Source organism: Carassius carassius, chromosome 18 (genome assembly GCF_963082965.1).
Source record: "Carassius carassius chromosome 18, fCarCar2.1, whole genome shotgun sequence".
Lineage (NCBI taxonomy): Eukaryota > Metazoa > Chordata > Actinopteri > Cypriniformes > Cyprinidae > Carassius > Carassius carassius.
The window spans coordinates 28481498-28503319 of record NC_081772.1 but is presented as its reverse complement, the minus strand read 5'-3'; the positions used below and the strand labels follow the sequence as shown (position 1 = coordinate 28503319).

Here is a 21822-nt window from a genome sequence, read left to right as displayed (position 1 = left end):
CGACTCCGCCCTCACTACGCCCCCAACTATGACTAGATGCCGACTGTATGTTCTTTAAATTTGTATTTATGTCCTTTGCCCATCCATTTCAATTTGTATTAATGTTCCAACATCCTTGATAAGAAGTTAAATACATAAATCCAAAACAATCTCGAGTGTACGCCTGAAAATAAAAGAGAGATGAAATGTAAACACAGTTTGCCTTAATTTAGTGAATGACGTCACATACCGCTGTTCGCGTGAAGCGCATCGATAAAGTTCTGCGATTCAAAGTGTCACTTTACTTCCTGTTTTCATTTTTTTTCGTGTGACTTTTGATAAAATTGGTCTCGACAGTGGGGAAAACTTCAGTACTGCCACGTCAGGATTACGGCTCTAGATAAACACCTGTCCGAAATCACCACATAACCTCTAACGATAGAGAAGATAGCAGCCCGGCTTGAGCTTTCTTCAGACATGGAGAGCAAATATAACTTGAAGAGTCCAGGTAACGTTGTGTCATCGCGTCTTTTGTATACATCTACATTAAATCAGTCACACCTTTAGTTTCATGAGTTATGAGCTCTATATGAGGCTATTCACTCTTAAACTCTGTAAATGTCATGATTAGCCTCAGTCAGAGCTCATTCATGTAAGCTGTCTGACTGTTTGTTATTGTTAGTCCTGATTCTGTGATCGAACAAAGTCTCATGCCATTGAAATACTATGATATGAATATGATAATCGTCAAATATCATGGTATATGTTCACTACAGTAGTGTTTTGATGAAACCAGCAAACCTTGAGACAGTCATTGTACAGAAATGTTAATTTGTGCTTTGCTTTATTAATCGTTTTACCCGAAATTGTACAAAAATAAGTAAACCATAAATTCAATTCAATTCATTCGCGTTTATTCGTATAGCGCTTTTTACAATACAAATCGTTACAAAGCAACTTTACAGAAAATTGTTTCTACAATATTTAGTAATAGCTTATAAGTGGTGACTGTCAGTTTGTGCACGTATGACAGGATTTTTAGAAAAATTAATACAAGACGTAGTCAGCCAGATGATGAACATTATTAATATTATTAATAATTATTATATGATGCAGTCACACTTGTAGCAATATTTGTTAGTTCTGTTGTTGATTCAGGGTTAGCATCATCTGAGGATGTGGATTCAAAATAACCTTGAATAAGTAAAATAAGCTAAAAAAAATAATGTATTAATATTATCATAAACTCCATTTGCCAAACTAATATTTCAAGTGACATGATGATGTGCTACCCACATATATATATTTTTTATCTAGTTTTTTTTTTTTTATTATCAGAGATTAATCAGTTAAACACTGCATTGTGTGTACTATTTCATTTCTGTTTTATTTAGACTAGTGCCTTTTGCTAAGATATATTTATTGTTTCATATTTGTATTGTTTTTTTCTTTTAGTGCAGCATTGTTTCAATAATTTTAGTCTGAGTAATTCGTTATAGGCCTTGTTTTTCCAGTTATTTGGGCTTTTGCATGGTTTGGATGTCGAGTGGTTGCTATCCCAAGTAAAAAAAAAGTCCACCCTTTAGTCTCTCTAGCATATGGTGTGGGGTTTTCCCTTTTGTTTTTTTAGAGAAGTGATAGTACGTTTGATTTGAGAAATCATTCGTGTGTGCAGTGCAATCAGTATGGGTTACGCACAAAATTGAATGTGTGTATTTTAGTTTGAAATACTGTGGCTTCGCAAACACCCCTAATTAATTATTCTGGTTTGTCTTCTCGTGATTTCGAGAAAGGCTAATATATGAACAAATCTAGTACAGCTCTACTGTAATACATAGACACTCGAGTCACCAGTCCATTCAGAGGCCAGTCAGAATATTGAATATGTGTTGCAGATATTGACATAAGAGCACAGTTCAAGGACAGATGAGTGTGTTTTTAATGTTTTTAGCTGTGAAGAGGCTTATGAAAGAGGCAGCAGAGCTCCGGGAGCCCACAGAACATTATCACGCTCAGCCACTGGAGGTAAGACACTGCTAATGCCTAGTTTTATTATCATCCTTTAACATTAGTATTTTTATTACAGTCTTATTAACGACACTAATTTGTATTTTTGTAAAGCGTGATCAGTTTGAACTAGTTTTCATCATGTTGATTTTATTCTCCTCACCAAGTGTCTAACATGAGTGTCCTGTGTCCTTCAGGATAACCTGTTTGAGTGGCACTTCTCCGTTCGAGGACCTCCAGACTCTGATTTTGATGGTGGAGTGTATCACGGGAGGATTGTGCTGCCCCCTGAATACCCCATGAAGCCCCCCAGCATCATTCTGCTCACTGTAAGACCGCTTAAACCAGCTCAGCTTCTAATGCCTACACTCACATCCTACACTGGATAACCATAACTAGACGGAGTATTTGTCAGTTCACAGCAGTGACAGCAATTAACTTGCGACATTTGCCACCCTGAACAGATATACAGGGGCATTTTACTGTTAAACGATTAAGAGCAATTTCTTTCTTTTTTTTTGTCATATTCTTACATTTAATCATTCAATTCATTCAATTACCGTATTTTCCGGACTATAAGTAGCACTTTTTTTCATAGTTTGGCTGGTCCTGCGAACCTGAACTGTTTCATCCTGTCAAAGAGTTACTCAACCTCGAGCCAATAGCCTTCAAGTATGAGATGTGAGGGAGCGAAATGAATGAGAGTAAATTGGGTCAGCTGGCCATTTAGCATGTCAATCTCACAAAATGCAAAGCGCAGTTAGAGGCACTGTGCACATACGTTTGTTTTCATATTTTCATATCGTTTTCAAGCAAATGTTTTCATATTTGGCATACAGAAATAACTCTACGTTTAATCCCCAATTTATTAATGTAAATATACAATATATTAACTGTCTGACCAAATAATTAATGTTAATTATGCAAGAAAACCTTGTGCTTTGTTCATCTGAACAACTTATTTAGACTTTATTTACTGAATGCGATTATGCACGCATTTTAATGAAGCCAAATCAGTTTTTGTAACAAGTGAATACATTCGCTGATTTAAGACATAACATATAAGACACTCTTTTTCACTATGCTGGCATATTTTGTGTAATATGAAGAAAAGGTCACTGAAAGAATCAGTGAACGAATCTGAACGAATCATTTTGGTGAACGAACTGGAAATGAACAAATCTGAAAAGAATCAAAATTTCCACCATTTCATGATTTAAATATGAAACTCAAACCGCCAGTAGGCCTCAGAAAGTCACTTGTCTTGATGACGGTGTTCAGTAATTAATTCAATCAATTCCTTCAAAAAGCTGATTCATTCAGAAATGAAGCTAGTGAAACTACTGTGTGTTGCTTTGGAGACACACAATGGTTATGATGTGGCTTTGTTTGAAACTATTTTCTTTGGGGGGGGGGGGGGGGATTTTATGTTTAAGATGTAACTCACAGTATTAACTTGTTTAATGAACTGCTGAATAAAATCATTATCAAATTTACAATCATGCAGATATTTGGGGAGAAAAAAAGCATGCATGCTTATGTGATATTGTGTAACTGTATCATTTAAAAAAAATATAAGACAAATTCATCAGGGTGTTTTTACCCCCATATTTTATTCATTCTAAAAGCATTGTGCTAGACCATATCATAAAGTGCTTTGGTCAGCTTTTTTGCAAAGTGAGTAATATGCTCAATGGTGTCAGCTTACACATCTTTAAAACAACAATTATGATGAATTGTCAATTAATGGTTTCATTAACGATACTTGAACATCTATTAAATTACTATGTTTTTCTATGCTGATGAATCTACAGTATCTTTGAATACCAGTTTTCCTGGTAACACCGGGGATGATCGGGGCTTTGGACTCTTTCTCTCTTCTCTTTTTCACCTGAAAAGTGAAGTCTGACTCCTGCTTCGCTGTGCTGCGGCTCTGCAGCTCGTGCTTTATGGAGCAGAGCAGACGCTTTTAGTTTACCATCATCAATGGAACTAAACCGTTTTTTTTAGTTCTGTAAAAAAGCAAATGACAGTGGGGGTGGAACCACAGTGGGGAAGGAATGTCTTTGGTGTATGGCCTGATACTGTGTAACACTAGTAACGCAGCAAGCTTAGTATATAGACAGCACCCATTTTTTTTGTGTCGTCCTCTTGCATGGATTGTGACCAGTGTGGTGTGATTATGGTGAGTTGAGACTGTTGTGAGTTGATTCATTTAAACAAAGGTTCAATGAACTTAAAGGGATAGTTCACCCAAAAATAGTCAATGGCTTCTGTCAACTGTTTGATTACCAACATTCTTCAGGATCTCTTCCTTTGTGTTTAAGAGAGGAAAGAGACTCATAAAGGTTCAAAACAACATGAGGATGAGTAAATGATGACAGAAATTTTCCCTTTTCCCTAAACAATCCCTTTTACCTTCCATTTCCATTGTGATGAATGAACTGCAAGAAATAGCCACTGAGTTATTTTTATATTTATAATACAATTTGACATTTCTTCTGACGGAAACAAACCAAAAAGTCATGATTGGCCCCCCTGCATTAAAAAATTTTTCCCCTCCAATTAAATGCTCTCTAGAATGAAAATGTCCCTTCCCTTGATATCACCTGCAGCTGCAGTCATGGGTTATATGAACTAAAGCCTGTTGGCTATTAAAAGTCCTTTGATATGTCCCTCCTTAACTGTTTGTTTCAGTAAGTAATATGAAAGTTATCCAGTTTTATGTAGTCATTAGTGCTCGTTACCTAAATTACTGATCTAAATCCAAGAGTATTTTTTGTAACATACTCATTAAATGTTCATTAAAAACAAAACAAAAATGGCTTTGTTTTGTATATATTTACAAAAAATTATTGGGGGTTCATCAAGTTAATGGTTCTCTTGAAATCTTAAAGGAATCTTTTACAACATCCCTCATTTCTCTTTTAAGCTTTCTTTGTATCCTCCTTTTTCACTTTATTTGACTTTTAAACAAGTTAGTGGTCATTTGTTTAAATTTTGTTTATGTTGCTCTTTACACAAAAGTAAGATGCCACCTAGGAGTTTTTCATGTTCAAAAACATGTTTTCAGCTGCAAGTTTTATTTTAGTCCCCAGAATGTTCTACTAGAAGATAGGTTAACAAATGTGTATTGATAACATTGTTAGAACATTATCTTATAACATTCTAATAAAGCTTCCCATCACACTAGATGTGGACTTGCATTGCTTACATTGCAAAAGTCAATTTTTGGTTGAAAGTGAAAACCCCAACCTTTGTTTGATGTCAAGTGTAGCGTGTAATAGGTGCAAAGTCTGATGTGTCACACTGGCATAGGGTTCAATATGGTTAGATATGGGCCAACTGATCAGAAGGTAAGGTGCGGCTACTGGAGAGAGGAGCATTCACTGAAAATTTTCTGAATTGCCGTTTGTCCGGAGTATGTAAATCTCAATATTGTAATTTGACAACATTCAATGTATGACAATGCATATAATCAATTCTATTCTCTGAAATTTAGGAAGTTGGACTCATCAACTCAAACAGATCAACCCAATTGAGAACAATTATACATACACTTTGTATGAAAATGAAATCATAAAATAAACTTATTGGAAAACTCCACAGAGTCTGTTTGTTTATAACCCAATAAAATAAAATAAAAAACAATGTTTTCAGAACAAAATATTACAACTCAATAATTCAAATTATTCTTCCCCTTCAGGATGTAACAGTATTTTCAGCCAAATGGATCAAATAGTTAAGATTCACTGGATATGATTCAGTTAATGTCAGTTCAGAATCAGATGACTCAAATCAAAAGACTTGTTGACTCTTTAGAATCATTCAGTTCAGAATCAATTGACTCCGATCAAAAGACTTGCTGACTCTTTAGAATCGTTCAGTTCAGAATCAAATGTCTCACCATTCAAGACTCGAGGGAAAAAAAGTCCTGTTTGTCCAAAAACAAAAGGAAAAAAATTCTCATACCAGTTCCGATGAATTCAAGATCAAGTTCAACAAGCAAATTGTCTCCGTGGGTGGCTCCGCATTTACATACGCTCATATGCGTCTCACGTGTCCAGGACGGTGATCAGTTTCTCAGAAAAAAACACATGAAAGGAAAAGAAAACCTTGCAAAACACAATGCAGAACAATAATTAATCTTCAATTTAAACACTTTCATCAACAAACATCATGTACTCACCTCAACAACATATTTACTCAATATCCTGACACTTATACACGACATTGTAACTCTTCATTGACTCGTTTGCATCTTCACATGTGATTAGCTTTAGCCCAACGTGCAAATTAGCACTAGCTCACACACTATGCATAAGCAGCCTATATGAAGGCTAATATTATATTACTGATTTGCCGTTGAGACTTCAAGTTTTCTTGTAGAGCATCAAATCAATATATAAAAAAAATACCTATCAATGATAGGACGGAACACTTTTTCTCTTCTAAAGCACTCGCTTTTCTCTCTTATTCTCGTTTTTTTTAATTTTCCCATATTTTATACATATCTTTTAACTCTTTTACTGGTAGCCTGGATCACCCGGGTTACACTCTCCCCGCTTTGAGGATATGCTGGTCCCGCAGCATCCTTTAGGCTGCAAAGTCACTGCCGTAGGATTCTCACTACACATTTCTGAGGATTATCTCCAAGAGAAGAGGGCTCCCCCAATGACACCGTGAGAGCTGCACTGAGCCCCTGCAGTAATGACTGCACAAGCAGAGAAAGGGGATTACCCAACGTGGAGTACTGTAGCCTTCTTGGTGGTTCCCAATGCCTTTGTGAACATCTAGGGACATCTGCCAGACTCTGGCCGATCTCCATTAAGCGGTCTCGGGGACACCGTTCTGTGTAAAGCCATCATTCCTTTCATCTTCTCCATTGAGAGTCCCAGATGGGGGTTTATCAGACTCCTGGTCCTGCTGTACACTCTGCACAGGCATGTCACTTAAGACATCAGATCCAGTAGAGTCTGTCAACTGCAATCTCTTTTTCTCAGGTTCATTACACAGACATCCGTCTTCATCATCAGGTAGGTTTTCGTGTGACTCTGCTGAGGTAGAAAGCCTGAGGTCTGTACTAATTGCAGTTCTCATTTCAGGAGAAACTTCTGATGTAACCACAGTTTTTGACTGATCCTCAGGTCTATGGTTGGAACGAGGCGTGTAACTTGCTAAGTCATTTTCAGATTAAGAATTCTGTAATTCGCTTTCAGACTCTCCTGAACCAGGGTTTGCTCGAGTTCTGCGCTTGTAGGGTTTCTTCTGTCTTACTGACTCAGTTCTGTCTTCCTCTTGCAGAAATCCACAGGGTAGTAGCAAATCGTGGTGGAGTGTGTGGAGCGGCCCACCCTTGCCCTCAGGTCGAACAGTATAGACTGGTAAGTCACCAGCTTTCTTGATCACAACGTAAACTTCTTTCTCCCACTTATCTGCCAACTTATTCTTTCCTCTTAGTCTGACATTCCTCACCAGAACACGATCACCAACCTCAAGAAATGAAGCGACCACTCTCTCATCAAACCTCCGCTTATTGCGCACAGCTACCTTTGCAGCATTCTCTCTTGCTACCCTGTAGCTCTCCTTCAGTTGATCCTTCAAATTCCTCACATAACTCGAGTGAGACTGGGATGACTTATCAGCAGGTAATCCAAAGGCCAGATCGACTGGTAGCCGGGATTGCCTCCCGAACATTAACTCGTATGGTGAGATTCCTGTTGAGTCATGACTAGTACAGTTGTACACGTGGACCAATGGCTTCACAAAACTCTTCCAGCAGGTTTTCCCCTTATCATCCAGGGTCCCCAACATTTGAAGCAGTGTCCTGTTAAAACACTCCACAGGGTTGCCGCGTGGGTGATAAGGTGTCGTTTTCACTTGACATATTTCTACTATGGCGCACAGCTCCTTAATCAGTTTTGACTCAAAGTCAGGCCCCTGATCACTGTGGAGTTTATCCGGCAACCTGTAATGGACTAGGAAGTTATCCCAAAGGCATTTGGCCACGGTCTCAGCTTTCTGGTTTCTGGTGAGTATCGTCACAGCGTACCTGGTGAAATGATCGGTGATCACTAGAATATCTTTTGTACCACTCAGATCAGGTTCAAGTGACAAAGTCCATGCAGACTAACTCAAGGGGTCCGCTTGTCACTATATTCACCAGGGGTGCAGCTCGCTCAGGAGGAGTCTTCCGCCTCACACAGTGCTCACAGGTCTTTATCTTCTCTTCCAAAGTCGTCGCCATCTTTGGCCAGTAGAATCGGGATCTAGCGAGGTCCAGGGTTCTCTTGATCCCTAGATGCCCCATGTCATTGTGCAAGCTCGTTAGCACTATCTCACGGAGATCCATGGGTAACGCCAACTGATATAGAACACTTCCTTGATCTTGCCTCCTTCTAAATAACACTCCATTCTTGAACTCAAATCTGCTCCACTCTCTTAGCCATGAGGCGACTTCCGCAGGTTCTACTTTCCCAACTGGTTTCTTACCAGACTCGAGATATTTGATAACTACCTTGAGTTCTGGATCAGCTCGTTGGTGTTCCTTCAGCTCCTCTTCAGACATTCGGGGAAGAACTGGAAGACCATGGGCGTCCTCTTGCTGGAAATCTTGGGGTATTACACCAACGCCGAGAGACAATGACTCAAACACGGTAGGCTGAGAGTAGGACATGTCAGGATCAGTACAGCTCTGATACACTTGGTGTCTTTCGCAGAGAGCTTTCACCGCTGCTGGCAGTATCGTTGGTTGATCTGATTCTGCTAAATGGTGAAGGGTGAATTGCTTGATTCTTTCACACTCTTTTTGAGAGACAAAGTCATCCAAAGGCCTGTCATGAGGGCGTCTCGAGAGTGCATCTGCATCCAGGTTTCGCTTGCCTGCCCGATACTGAATCTTGAAGTTAAACGTCGACAGGCTGGACAGCCACCTATAACTGGTCGCGTCAAGCTTTGCAGATGTCAAAATATAGGTGAGCGGGTTGCTGTCCGTTGTTGTTGGTGGCTGTTTTTGCCCCATTGACTTCCATTATAATGACATTTTTTGATTGCAAAGCCATGACACCATGTAATCATGCATTCTTGATTGTTTGTGGTTTTCCCTTTTGGGAAGAGGTAAAATTTGTTAATTTTACAGTTGATCACTAGGTGGGACCATTAACCCTTTAGATAGGCCTGTGCAAAAAAAGGCTTAGTTTCTGGCTTGTATATGGAGTTATATGGAGTATAACAGCAAATTATAGTGTTTGTGTGTGTGTGAGATTCTTGATTGTTGGTGGTTTTCCCTGTTGGGAAGAGGTAACATTTGCTATTTTTACAGTTGATCACTAGGTGGGACCATTAACCATTTAGATAGGCCTGTGCAAAAAAAGCTTAGTTTCTGACTTGTATATGAAGCTATATGGAGTATAACAGCATATTATATTGAGTGTGTATGTGTGTGTGTGAGAAAGAGAGAGAGAGTGTGTGTGAGAGAGACCTTTGCACACTTACCTTAATGTATTTCAGAAAATCACAATGTACACCTCAGCTCTTAGAACTACATGGAGTAAACAAAAGTGTATTTATGCACCTGCTGCCTTTTAATGGTGGTGAAAGTATTCGGCTGTTAAGTGATTACGTAAGAAGCGCTGTTTCCGGGTCCAGGCCTCAACTCGCTTCACTTGAGAATATGACCTCAGCAGCCGTTTATGAGCACTGTATATTCATATTGATAATTTAAATTAAATGCTTTCAAACTTACGATATACACTACAGTCTCCGTGCTCACAGCGTCCCAAACACAAATAATTTTTAGATATTTTTTTTATATATATATTTTCATTGTTTGGCTATCTGGTACTTCGGTATGGAGTTAAAGGTTAATATTATAACTTTTTCGCTAGTTTTCTATCACATTGTGAGTTTATATTAGCACCTTTTGTTGTTATCTCGTGGTGACTGATAGAGCGTTTGGACACGGAAGCGCAGCTACATGACGTCAGACTTAACAAGCAAATAGACTAAACAAAAGCAAAGTACGTGGATTTAAACACTTGCATGCCATCGTGCTGGATATTTAATGGTGAGAAGAGCAGCAAGCAACACGAGAAAGGGCTTGACTTGTACCAAAGTTTTAGAAATGATTATGTAGCGTGACCCCTCCAGCGAGCTGCAGCTTATTTGAAGTTGGTATTGCATTTTGGTTCATAATACATTGTTCATAAATCTGATGCGAAGTACATTTTTTTTTACAGGATTTTAAGGTTTTAAACTGGCTTTACCATCAAGAAAAGAGGAGCATTTGACTTGTAGGCCATCTGTACTTTTCACCATCAAAAGGAAGCAGGTGCATAAACACACTTCTTTTTTTATTGTTTACTCCATGTAGTTCTGAGAGCATGAGGTGCATATTTTGATTTTTTCAAATACTGTACATCAAGGTGAGTGCACAAAGGTCTCTCTCACACCTTCTCTTTCTCTCTCTCTCTCTCTCTATCACACACACAAACACTATAATTTGCTATTATACTCCATATAACTCCATACAAGCCAGAAACTATGCCTTTTTTTGCACAGGCCTATCTAAAGGGTTAATGGTCCCACCTAGTGATCAACTGTAAAAAATAACAAATTTTACCACTTCCCAACAGGGAAAAACCACCAACAATCAAGAATCTCACACACACACAAACACTATAATTTGCTGTTATACTCCATATAACTCCATATACAAGCCAGAAACCAAGCCTTTTTTTGCACAGGCCTATTTAAAGGGTTAATGGTCCCACCTAGTGATCAACTGTAAAAAATAACAAATGTTACCACTTCCCAACAGGGAAAAACCACCAACAATCAAGAATCTCACACACACACAAACACTATAATTTGCTGTTATACTCCATATAACTCCATATACAAGCCAGAAACCAAGCCTTTTTTTGCACAGGCCTATTTAAAGGGTTAATGGTCCCACCTAGTGATCAACTGTAAAAATACATTTTTTTACCTCTTCCCAAAAGTGAAAACCACAAACAATCAAGAATGCATGATTATATGGTGTCATGGCTTTGCAATCAAAAAATGTCGTTATAATGGAAGTCAATGGGGAAAAAACAGCCACCAACAGCAAATTAGGGAGAAAAAATTTAAATCTAATGCTGCACAAAAACTAACAATGCATCAAAGCCAATCTTGTTACTAATCTTTGACATGCCCAAGACTGTGATAAAAGGTAAAAAAAAATCCAGTCCACAATCACTTTTTATATTGAAAATATGTAATTTTGTGTTTTTTTCCCAAATCAGTGACATCATTTATGAACTTGGTAATTAAAAAGATAAAATCTTGGAATTTTTAAAAAAAAAATGGTAGTTTTGATCAGGACTGAGGTTGATTAACAGATTTATGCAAAAAAAAATGAAAAAAATATTTATCTGATACATTTTTACAGCAGTTTAATTTAGTGGATGTTTTCATCCACGAACATCCCGAAAGGGTAGTGAATTTGCCCACAGTGTACCGTTGAGTTTTTGAAAAATTTGAATTTCAACCACTTGAATCCAGTTAAAACAGAAAAGGCTTCTTCCAGATTCGGCAGAGCGTATGCATCCTTTATGGTTTGGGAATTCAACTTCCTGAAGTCGATACACAAAGCAACATCATTGTTTTTCTTCCTCACGACTACTATTGGGGAAGCGAATTGGGATTCAGATGGTCTTATGACACCAGCATCGAGGAGCTCTTTCAGGTGTCTTCTTACTGCATCCACATCTTGCGGGTGGATAGGTCTAGAATGCTGCTTGAATGGTGTCTTGTCATTAAGATTGATCCGGTGTTTCACCTTATCAGTGTGGCCGTAATCTAACTCATGCAGTGCAAAAACATCTGGCATGGAGTTCACTAGATCTGTTATCCGCTCGTTCCATTCACATGATAAGGGAGAGTCACCGAAGTCAGGAACAACCTTGTCTTGTGAAAGATTCGCAGCTTTGCAACCAGGGATACTCATGGGGTGTCTACCTTCGGTCACATGCTGGATGGCATGTTCTTCGGCCAGTACTGCTCTTGGAGGGATTATTAAATCAGTCTGCGTCTCATTCTTCAGCACTACTGGTATCTGGACATTGCGCTTCGGAGGTAAGGAGTGCAGACTATTAGCCACTAGCAGTCCGCCAGGCAAGGAAGATGATGCCGATGGTTCCACTGCCACCCCAAGTTTTCTTGTAGAGCGTCAAATCAATATATAAAAAAAAAAACAACTCGCCAAGGCAAGAATTTCACAAAAAAGAATTAAGAAGATAATTTGCGGTGCTTGTGTGCTCCTTGTATGTACATTTAGCCTTTATTCTCACTTCAGTGTCAGCTCTTCAAAGTTCGCTCAGAAATGTAATCTTTTGATTGCATTCAAGTTTTCTCTATCAATAACGATCTTTTTATACGGAGTATCTGGGAATCACTCGGTGCACATGCTTCGTCTGACTCACTCGCTCTCTCTCGATATCTCTGAGAGTGGCAGTGTCGCTGGTGCCGTCTCAGTGCGCTGCTACCATTGGCTCGTTGGAGTGTCAATCAATGCAGCGCAATCAATGATAGGACGAAACACTTTCTCTTCTAAAGCACTTTTCTAAAGCTTTTCTCTCTTATTCTCATTTTTTTAATTTTCCCATATTTTTTACATATCTTTTAACTCTTTTACTGGTAGCCTGGATCACCCGGGTTACACAAGCTCCAGTGTAAATAACTCCAAAAACAACATTATCAGTTTCACTTATTATAAACACGATTTACTTCAATTCTATCAAACATTTAAAAAAGTTCTTATTGAGATAGACATAGGTTTAGCTGTTGATGTTTTATTGAAAATAATAGTTTGGTTTGACATCACCATTATGATGATCAGTAGTTAGGCAGTATGACTCAAACTTTACAATGTTAGTTTTCATTTGCCTGCTTTAACTATGTTTATGGCATCAGTGAGAGAAAAATGTGATCCGGTATGTTGGCTACTTGCTGATGCTACAGACTTCATAATGTAATAAGCTGATAAACTTCTCTCATGGGTCTAAATCTATGCTATTCATTTCATATTAGTGACACTAATAAATATGTTTCATCAGCATAAGATCCAGAAGGTTTCATCGAGTAATCTGTAATTCTGTCTGTACTTTTTAAATAAACGTTTTCACACAGAGATCAATAATCAATGTATGAGTCTCAACAATGGTGACATGCTTCATGCCGCAATGCATTGTGGTAATCTTGGATGATGCACCCAGAATACATTGCAGCATGAACCATGTCACCATTGTTGAGATTAATGCACTGAATCTTGATGTTTGTCTGACAATGCATATTTTTTAAAATCCTTTAAATTATCTGATTAAAACTCTGCTGGGTCTCAATCTGTTGAACCATTGAGGTTTTTTTAATAAATAATGTGCAACTAATACCATAGATTAGACTGGATGAAATCAGACTGCTATGTCATGATGTCTTAATCATCAGCAAGCAAACAGCGTTATCTAACCACATGTTCTCTTGCTGTTTTTATCATAACAAACATAGCTAGAGAAAAACACTCCTCAAATTGCCCAGCTAAAGCCAACACTGATCACCATTATGGTGACAAACTAAACTAAACTATTACTTTTAAACAGACATCAACATCTAAACCTCTGTGAATCTGTGTATGACAGAAATAGTCAACCTGGTTTATAATAAGTGAAGTTGGAAATACTGATTTTGGAGCTATTTAATGAAGCTGGAAAATGTTGGGTTTTTACTCCCAACCAACATTTGATATCTGAGCAACATTTGAGTTCACATCCAATATCCACTGGAAAGTTTCTCTCTTAAAACTTACATATAATGTTAGGGGAAAGTGTTCTAACAATGTTATTAATAAACATTTTTAGAATGTTTTTAGAGAATGTTATCCTACCTGTTAGTAGAACATTCTGGGATCTAAAATAAACTTGCTGCTGAAAACATTCCCAGAACATGAAATGTTCTCGTAACATTCTTAGAACAATAACCTTCCTGGCTGGGAGTGCAGTCCTTTTTATTTATTTATTTGTCAGTTTTAAGTAAGATGTCTGCTGAATCTACAGAAATGTATTTTCAGGATTTATAAGTATAAACCAAGTTTAAAAGATCTTGTAGCCGCAAATCAGAAATCTTAACTGTTAATGTGTGGAAATATCTTAATGCCTTAAAGAAATAGTTCTGGATCTAAACATTTGTTGACAATTTTTTTGCCCTCAGGCCATGAAAGATGTAGATGAGGTTTTTCTTCTTCAGAACACAGTTGTAGAAATGTAGCATTGCATCACTTGCTCACCAATGGATCCGCAGTGAATGGGTGCCGTCAGAATGTCAGCTGATTAGGGGAAAAAAATCCACACAACTCCAGCCCATGTTTATATTAATTAGCCATTCTGTAAACTCAATCTCTCCAGTGGCTCGAGCATTCACAGTATTCACAGCCTATTTGGAAGGAACGCCAACTGCTCTTCATTCAAGCAGAAGCACCACAAAAGTTGTGTTGTTTGACTACTACCGAACTAACCCCGACCAGCTTGTACCGTACAAATGTAAACACCTCCTAGAATAAAACTTTACTGGTGGACTTGCCTCTTTTTTATACAAGGGTCTTATATCAGCTTTATTGTGTATAAGTGGGATTTTATGTTTAAAATGCATCACTCAAAATAATGTCAATTAATTTTAAAGGTGAAAGTTCAATAACAACACATTATAACTGTAAATCTTCATTTACCAGTACACGATTGCAATTTCCACCACTCAGAGCATTAATTATTCAGCAACTTGGATTTAATAGAATACAATGACAGTAAAAAATAAAACCCAGACCTTTTCAATCCAACTTTATTCAAAATAAAATTCAGTTTGTGGTGTAAAACATTTTTCTAGATTCAGTTTTTGTTTCTTTTGCAAATTTTTGTTTTCATTCTAGTTAATGGAAATAAAAACTTTAACTTTAATAACCTTGGTTCAGGCAAACCAGTGACTAGTTTCTATTGAGAGTATGTATGTTTTGCAGATCCTTAGATGATGATTTTTGGAAAGCGTTTTTTCTGTCATGGCTTATAAGTGTCCCTCTTGTCATGCTGACTTCCTCTTTCCCTTATAATTTTTTTTCTGTTGTCCTTCTCTGTTTCCCTTTTAATTAATACAAAACTTGCTCTCATCTTTAGCCCAATGGAAGGTTTGAAGTTGGAAAGAAGATCTGTCTGAGCATCTCCGGTCACCATCCAGAGACATGGCAGCCGTCATGGAGTAGTGGGTATCTCCCTAAATAGTGTTTTTACCACCTCTGAAAAACTCTGAATATTTGATTTTTTTTAAACATTGATTTAATATAATCTTATTTTTTTTCTAAATGCAAAATATAATATGACCCAGACATGTTCTCAACATGACATTAATCCACTTGTTGCCGTGTGACACATATTACACTGTTGTGTACAGAGGTTTGCATCTTGTCCAGTGTTGATTCTGTACATCTCTCTGTTATCCAGCATTAAGCTGTATGTTTCTCTCTGTGTTTGTGTGTAAGTTCGGACAGCCTTGATAGCGATTATTGGATTCATGCCAACTAAAGGGGAAGGAGCCATAGGATCTCTGGATTACACTCCTGAGGAGAGAAGAGCTCTTGCTAAAAAGTAAGATGCCCATCTTTTTTATCTGTTACATTCATCTAATAAAACATTGTTGATACTTGTATAGACTGCATCACACACACAGACAAAACTCCATTGATGCAACCCACACGACACATAAAAAATACAGTAATAAATAAATAGCAAATGGAAAAGAGAAGAAAAAATGTCACAGAGATGTCCTTTTACAGTTTTTACTAATATTAATATTATTAGTAATTAGTAATTAATAATATTAGTATTAATATTAATTCATAAAAATATATAATATTTTAATAAGTCAAATAAGTCATTTTAAACCATTCAGTTTTTTTCACCAATAATGGTAAAGTAACTTACAGTTATCCAATTAACCGGTTTTTACTGTTTTTTTTTTGTCATCTGCTGTAATATTATCAATTTATTACAATCTGTTGTTATATAAATAAAAGTAATGTAAATATCATCCTCCTTTAGAGAAAAACAGACAACAATTACTTTTTTTAATGAAGTATCATTTTTACTATACAAGTTGCATTGAACATTTATTTTTTTATAAATAGGCAAATTAGATCCTTTCATGGTGTAAGTATATAATGTAGCATGGTATTGTCATTAGTGTGTGTGTGTGTGTGTGTGTGTGTGTGTGAGAGAGAGAGAGAGAGAGAGAGAGCGTTGTGATGGAATGAAAGGGTGAATGTCTTGCACAGGATTTGTTTTTTTGATGTTTTGAGTTTAGATGTAGCACTTTAGTGAAATAACAACTAACTGCACTGGAGACAAGTCATTATCAAGTCCATCTGAAGCCTCATTTTAGCTTGTGTGGACATGCTGTGTCCTTTCAAAAGACAACAATACATTTCTAGACCGAAAGAGATGAATGACAGATAGTTGTTCTCGGTGCCGTATGTCCAATCAACACATGCTGATTAAACATCCAGTCCATCACACGCACCAGCACATGACAGACACCCGGTGACCGCAGGCCTCTGAGACACTCCTCTAGGTTCTCTTCTACACTAGCTGTCAAAAGTGTGGAATCATTACAAGTTTTTAAATACTTGTCTCTAATGCTAACCAAGACTGAGTTCATTTCCAAAAATACAACTGCTTTCTATTTGAATATACTGTTAAATGTAATTTATTTCTGTGATGTGCAGCTGTAATTTCAACATCATTCCTCCAGTCTTCAGTGTCACATGATCTTCAGAAATCAGTCTAATATGATGATTTACTGCTGGAAGTGAGAAGCAACTCACTGCACAGCAGAGAGACGGATTAGAAATGTGATTTACGTTCAGAATTTTAGGTTTCTTTTCTGCTAGCTAACATGTTGTGTTAGACTGTCCAAGACATATCCAAAGAGTGAGAAATGTAATTACTATCACAAATAATGTTTAATTGTGTGCCATTTAACAGGTCCTGCTCCACACAGGTGTTTGTGAAAGGTCAGATGTACTCTGGCTGGGATTGTGTGCTATTTTCATTGTGATTGTGTCGTAGGTCTCTTGATTTCTGCTGTGACGCGTGCGGCAGCTGTATGCGCTCCGCTCTACAAGCGCTCTCTCCTGACAGTGACCTCCGACCTGTTGACCCTCAGGCACACAGACTGGCACAGCAGATCAACTTTAAGGTCAGACTCATTTATGATCAAAACATCAAATATATGATTCGTTCATAAAGATAATTGAGGCAAGAAATCACCGGTGAATAGGTAGAATCGCAATACTTGTTGATTAACAAGGGCTTGATTAACCCTTGTGTCTAATCATAAAATAATATATTAATATTTTTTTCTACTGACTTTTTCCCCCCGCAGCATCAGTCCTGATCAGAATTACTTAAAATGAATTCATTTTCAGGATTTTATCCCAAAAAAATCTGTTATTTGTTCTGTCATGATTAGAGACAGCATACTTTTAAGCGTTAAAAAAAAAAGAATTCTCACACACACAAATTTCTCAGCACACACATCCAAACCACACACTGATATTCATACAAGTACATTAACTTTTGCAAGTTAAAGTCAGTTCATTGATGATATCATCATCCAGTTCAGCTCTCCTCCAATAGTGTTGGGGGCCAGATTTCTTGAGCGGCTGTCTGTAGTGCCATTATAGGACCATTAGAGATTTAGAGTTTTGCACTGTGACAGTTTTCATGGCAGTTAAGCATATGACATTATTGAGAAAAATCTGGGTCCTCAGGCTGATTCCAGCTCATCGGCTGCAGACAGTGGCAGCTCAGCGGCGGCAGTGGCTTCGAGTGACAGCGAGAGCTCAGCTATAGCAGAGAGAGACACTGAAGACACGGCATCCGCTGAGCAGGTGCGAAACACTCATTCTGCCTTTGGGGAGGGTTGGGAAATATTGATGATGAAACTGGTGACTTCGACTCCAGAGCTGTAGTGTGAAATCGTAAGGATTGTGTGTGGCATTGTGTTTCAATGCTACACACATCGGGGGAAGTCATGCGTGTGCACTTTGGATGGGATAAATGCAGAGAATGAATTCCGTGTATGGGTCACCATACTTGGCTGTAAGTCAAGTCATTTTCCCTTTTTCATCTGCTCTCAGCTCCTCTATAATCAGCTTCGGTCTCTTTCTTCTGATCTAGACTGAATCATCATCATCTGTGGCTCCTCAGGCATCAAGCGAGGGTCCATCCGTTCCAGCGGCTCCGAGTCCACGTCAACGGCGCTCGCAGAACCAGATCCAGTCCCCAAGATACCCAGCGTTCACAGCATCCCCCGCTGCTCCACTCCCTCCGCAGGACACCAGTCACACGGGCTCGGCCGTCCTCATCGTCCTCCTCACACTCGCTCTAGCGGCACTCATTTTCCGCAGAATCTATTTGGCCCACGAGTATAAGTTTGATTACGAGCTATGAACTCCTCCTGCAGCACCTGAAAACCAGCGCTGTCCTTCAGCCCACGTTCAGATCCAGATCACCCTCGGTCTGTTAGGACAGGATATGTGTTGGTCCTTCCTGGACAGAGCTTTGTCTTCAGAAGGATTTCTGGATGTATTTGTAGAACAAAACCTGAAGGGGCCAATAGGCTTGTCGTGAACATGTCCGGGTCTGATTTCACCCCGCAAAATAAAAAAAATGCTTATTTATATTTTACAAGAAGACAGTGAAGACTTTTTTTTTGGACCATTTAAGTTTTTTTTTTTTTTTTTTTTTTGCATTGTATTGTTACTTTCATGACAGTTATTACACTCAAAAATATATATTCCTATTATTACTGTAATGTGTTCTTAATAGTGTAATTATAAATATACTATTTTAACTGTGAAGTATTTATGCATTGTGATATTTATGCATCATTATTGTACTGACTTTTAATATAAGAAGATTAAATTTTTTTAAAAAGCAGCGGTTCTGGACACATTACTGTAATGATATTTTTTTGCATGAAATAAGTATTCAGGCATAATGTTCATGTTTTCACTTCGGGGTGAAATCTGACCAAGACATGTTTTACAAGTGGTTTCCTCAAGATTAATATATTGTTTATATAATATTTCCCAAATAATTCATTAATGATAATAAAAAAAACTATTGTTACAAACACAAATGTACAAAATTTGGTCTTAGACTGAAACGAACAAAAAAAAAAAAGTAAGCCTGTTGAAACTGCAGACTGTTTCCAATTTTTACAATTAAATATTTACATACTTTAAAAATGCTATAATAATATAGGCATGGTTGTAATATTCTAAACCGTAAAAAAAAATGCACATAGAGAAATGGTGATGTCTGTGAATGAATGATTGCTAATTTTTTTAGAAAACATCTAACCAGTTGCGATTTATAGTGTTTTTATTTTTTACCAGTACATATCTTAAAACTCTGGAATTTAAATATAGCTACATTATATACATGAATCACTGCTGTAGACATAATCGATGTCGTCCTTGTGTGGGTAGACAACTAATACATAATTAGTTTTTAATTCCTAAGCAACAACAACCTGTAGTTTGTTTAGATTGATGTTTAAATGGACAATTAATGAAATAAACCAGATTCAGCCATAACTGTGTGATCTTTTCACTTGTAGAGGAATTTGCACAGTGATATAATAATATTAAACATGAATTTTGTTCCTGCAGCATGTACATTATCGATATGAAGGGTACACTAAATTGTGTGGCATGGTGCGCTGATACATGTGTAACTTATCATAGTGTTACCTGAACATGTATAATAAATCCTATAGACTTCCGCTGAAGGGTGCAGCCATGTCTAGAGAGCAGAGTAACAGAGAAGCACTACGGCACAAGAAAAATGTAGTATTGTATGTTTGTGCATTTATCCCAGATAAATAATTTTGTGTAAAATTGTGCTAAATAATTTATATATCAACATATAAGGCATTTAATTTGGGGCATTTTGAGAATAACAGTATTGTCATCGAAATGGAATAACACAAATTGTAGTGTGGAGATAATATTCTGATAAAAAATGTAAAACAAAATGTCTATATCTGATAACTCTGGATATAATTTGCTAGACAAACTTCATGATGCATCATGGGATGCTTTAATGCATTGTTGGGTGCGTTTCCTTCACTATCCTCTACAACTTTCCATTTTAAAATTAAAAGTGTTCTTTTATTAGAAAATTAATTTATATTATAATTTACATTAGTCTGCAAACCAGTTAGAAGCATTTAAGCTTTTAGATTGCATTGCTTCATGATCACATAGGCTAATGTAGACAGTAACTTAAAAAATATAAACCTGGTAGCCAGTCATTCAGAACCTCTTCCAGTAAGCTAGACTAACAATGTCGACATTTGTTGGCTCTTTTTGGTTTGTGGGGCGTTTCTGAAATGAATCCCGAACCAGCGCTGACTGGAAGACAAGACGACCCACTGTGCAAAGTTACGTCCAGTGGACGTCTTTTTATGTCTTTGCTGACGTTGAAAAGACATCCACTGAGGAGCCAGAATGAAAGTTTTTTTGACGTCTTCTGTACGTCTGATTTAGACGTTCACAGAACCTCCTTACAAGGTTAAAAACTGGTTCAAAAGTGGCCCATAAACATATTTTCAACATAATTTAAGGTTCATTTAGACATCATTTATACTGTTTCTGGACCAAATCAACACTCTCAGGATGCGTTAGATTTAGAGTCATGTTATTTGAATGTAATTTCCAGACACTGTGTTTGTCCTAAAATCAAGAAAATAAAATAATCTTTATGAAATAACTGACGATTGAGCATGTTAAAACATGAACCAAACACTGTCCACCACAATGGTGACTTCAAATGAATCAAATATCAACATTTAAACCTCTGTTAACTCTCAATAAGAGCTTCTCTAGATGTCTGACAGAAATAAAGTCAATCTAATGAGTGAAGCTGTTTGTGGAGATGTTTGATCCTCCTCTGCTGAGATCTTCAGAGATTTAATGTCTTTGATTTGCAGTTGATTTTACCACATGCTCAATCGTCAGTTATTTCATTATTTCATAAAGATTTTTTTTATTTTCTTGATTTTAGGACAAACACAGTGTCTGGAAATTACATTGAAATAACTAAATCTAAAAATAAATCCTGAGAGTGTTGATTTGGTCCAGAAACAGTATAAATTATGCTTAAATGAACCTTAAATGATGTTGAAATATTTCCGCTGACCACTTTTGAACTAGTTTTTAACCTTGTAAGGAGGTTCTGTGAACGTCTAAATCGGACGTACAGAAGACGTCGAAAAAAGACGTCCTAAAAACTTTCATTCTGGCTCCTCAGTGGACGTCTTTTCAACGTCTGCAAAGACATAAAACGACGTCCACTGGACGTAACTTTGCCCAGTGGGGAGCTGCGCTCCAGCGCGGATGATTGTCTCGTCTTTCCTTCGCGATGTCTCACTTTCTGATGGCTGTTGTTCTGCTGTTGTGCGCGAGTATGTGCAGTCAGTGCGGGAAGATGAAACGCAACCTCAGGAGAACATCTGTACAACATAAACGAGGAACGTAAGTGTCACACTCTTTCAACTTATTTCAGTTTTAACAGAAAGTGGGAAACCTCGAGACGAAGCCATGTAAAATTATTATTAGCATCTTTTTATTGTTGTTGCTAAATACTTAACTGCAGTAACTACATATCTTTGAGTAAAACGTCTAATTATAAAAATTATTGTGTTTTTTTTTAAGTTGTGATCGACTTTGATACATTTCTAATTACT

At 37.4% G+C, this 21822-nt stretch overlaps 1 protein-coding gene across 1 annotated transcript; it reads left to right on the top strand.

The window, feature by feature from the left end:
* Positions 1-288: 288 nt before the first annotated feature.
* LOC132092779 (ubiquitin-conjugating enzyme E2 J1-like) lies at positions 289-18738 on the top strand. The gene is made up of 8 exons (XM_059499169.1): positions 289-487; positions 1931-2004; positions 2184-2315; positions 15186-15270; positions 15548-15653; positions 17133-17262; positions 17837-17956; positions 18246-18738. Exons 1-8 carry the CDS (start codon positions 457-459, stop codon positions 18516-18518), a joined length of 951 nt encoding a protein of 316 aa, XP_059355152.1. The 5' UTR covers positions 289-456; the 3' UTR covers positions 18519-18738.
* Positions 18739-21822: the final 3084 nt, after the last annotated feature.

Bases quoted from the DNA above. Each gene is read 5' to 3' on its own strand.
- LOC132092779 (XM_059499169.1), top strand. From the start codon at position 457: ATGGAGAGCAAATATAACTTGAAGAGTCCAG. The intron at 2,316-15,185 runs GTAAGACCGCTT...TCTCATCTTTAG, and splicing joins CCAGCATCATTCTGCTCACT to CCCAATGGAAGGTTTGAAGT. The intron at 15,654-17,132 runs GTAAGATGCCCA...ATTGTGTCGTAG, and splicing joins AGAAGAGCTCTTGCTAAAAA to GTCTCTTGATTTCTGCTGTG.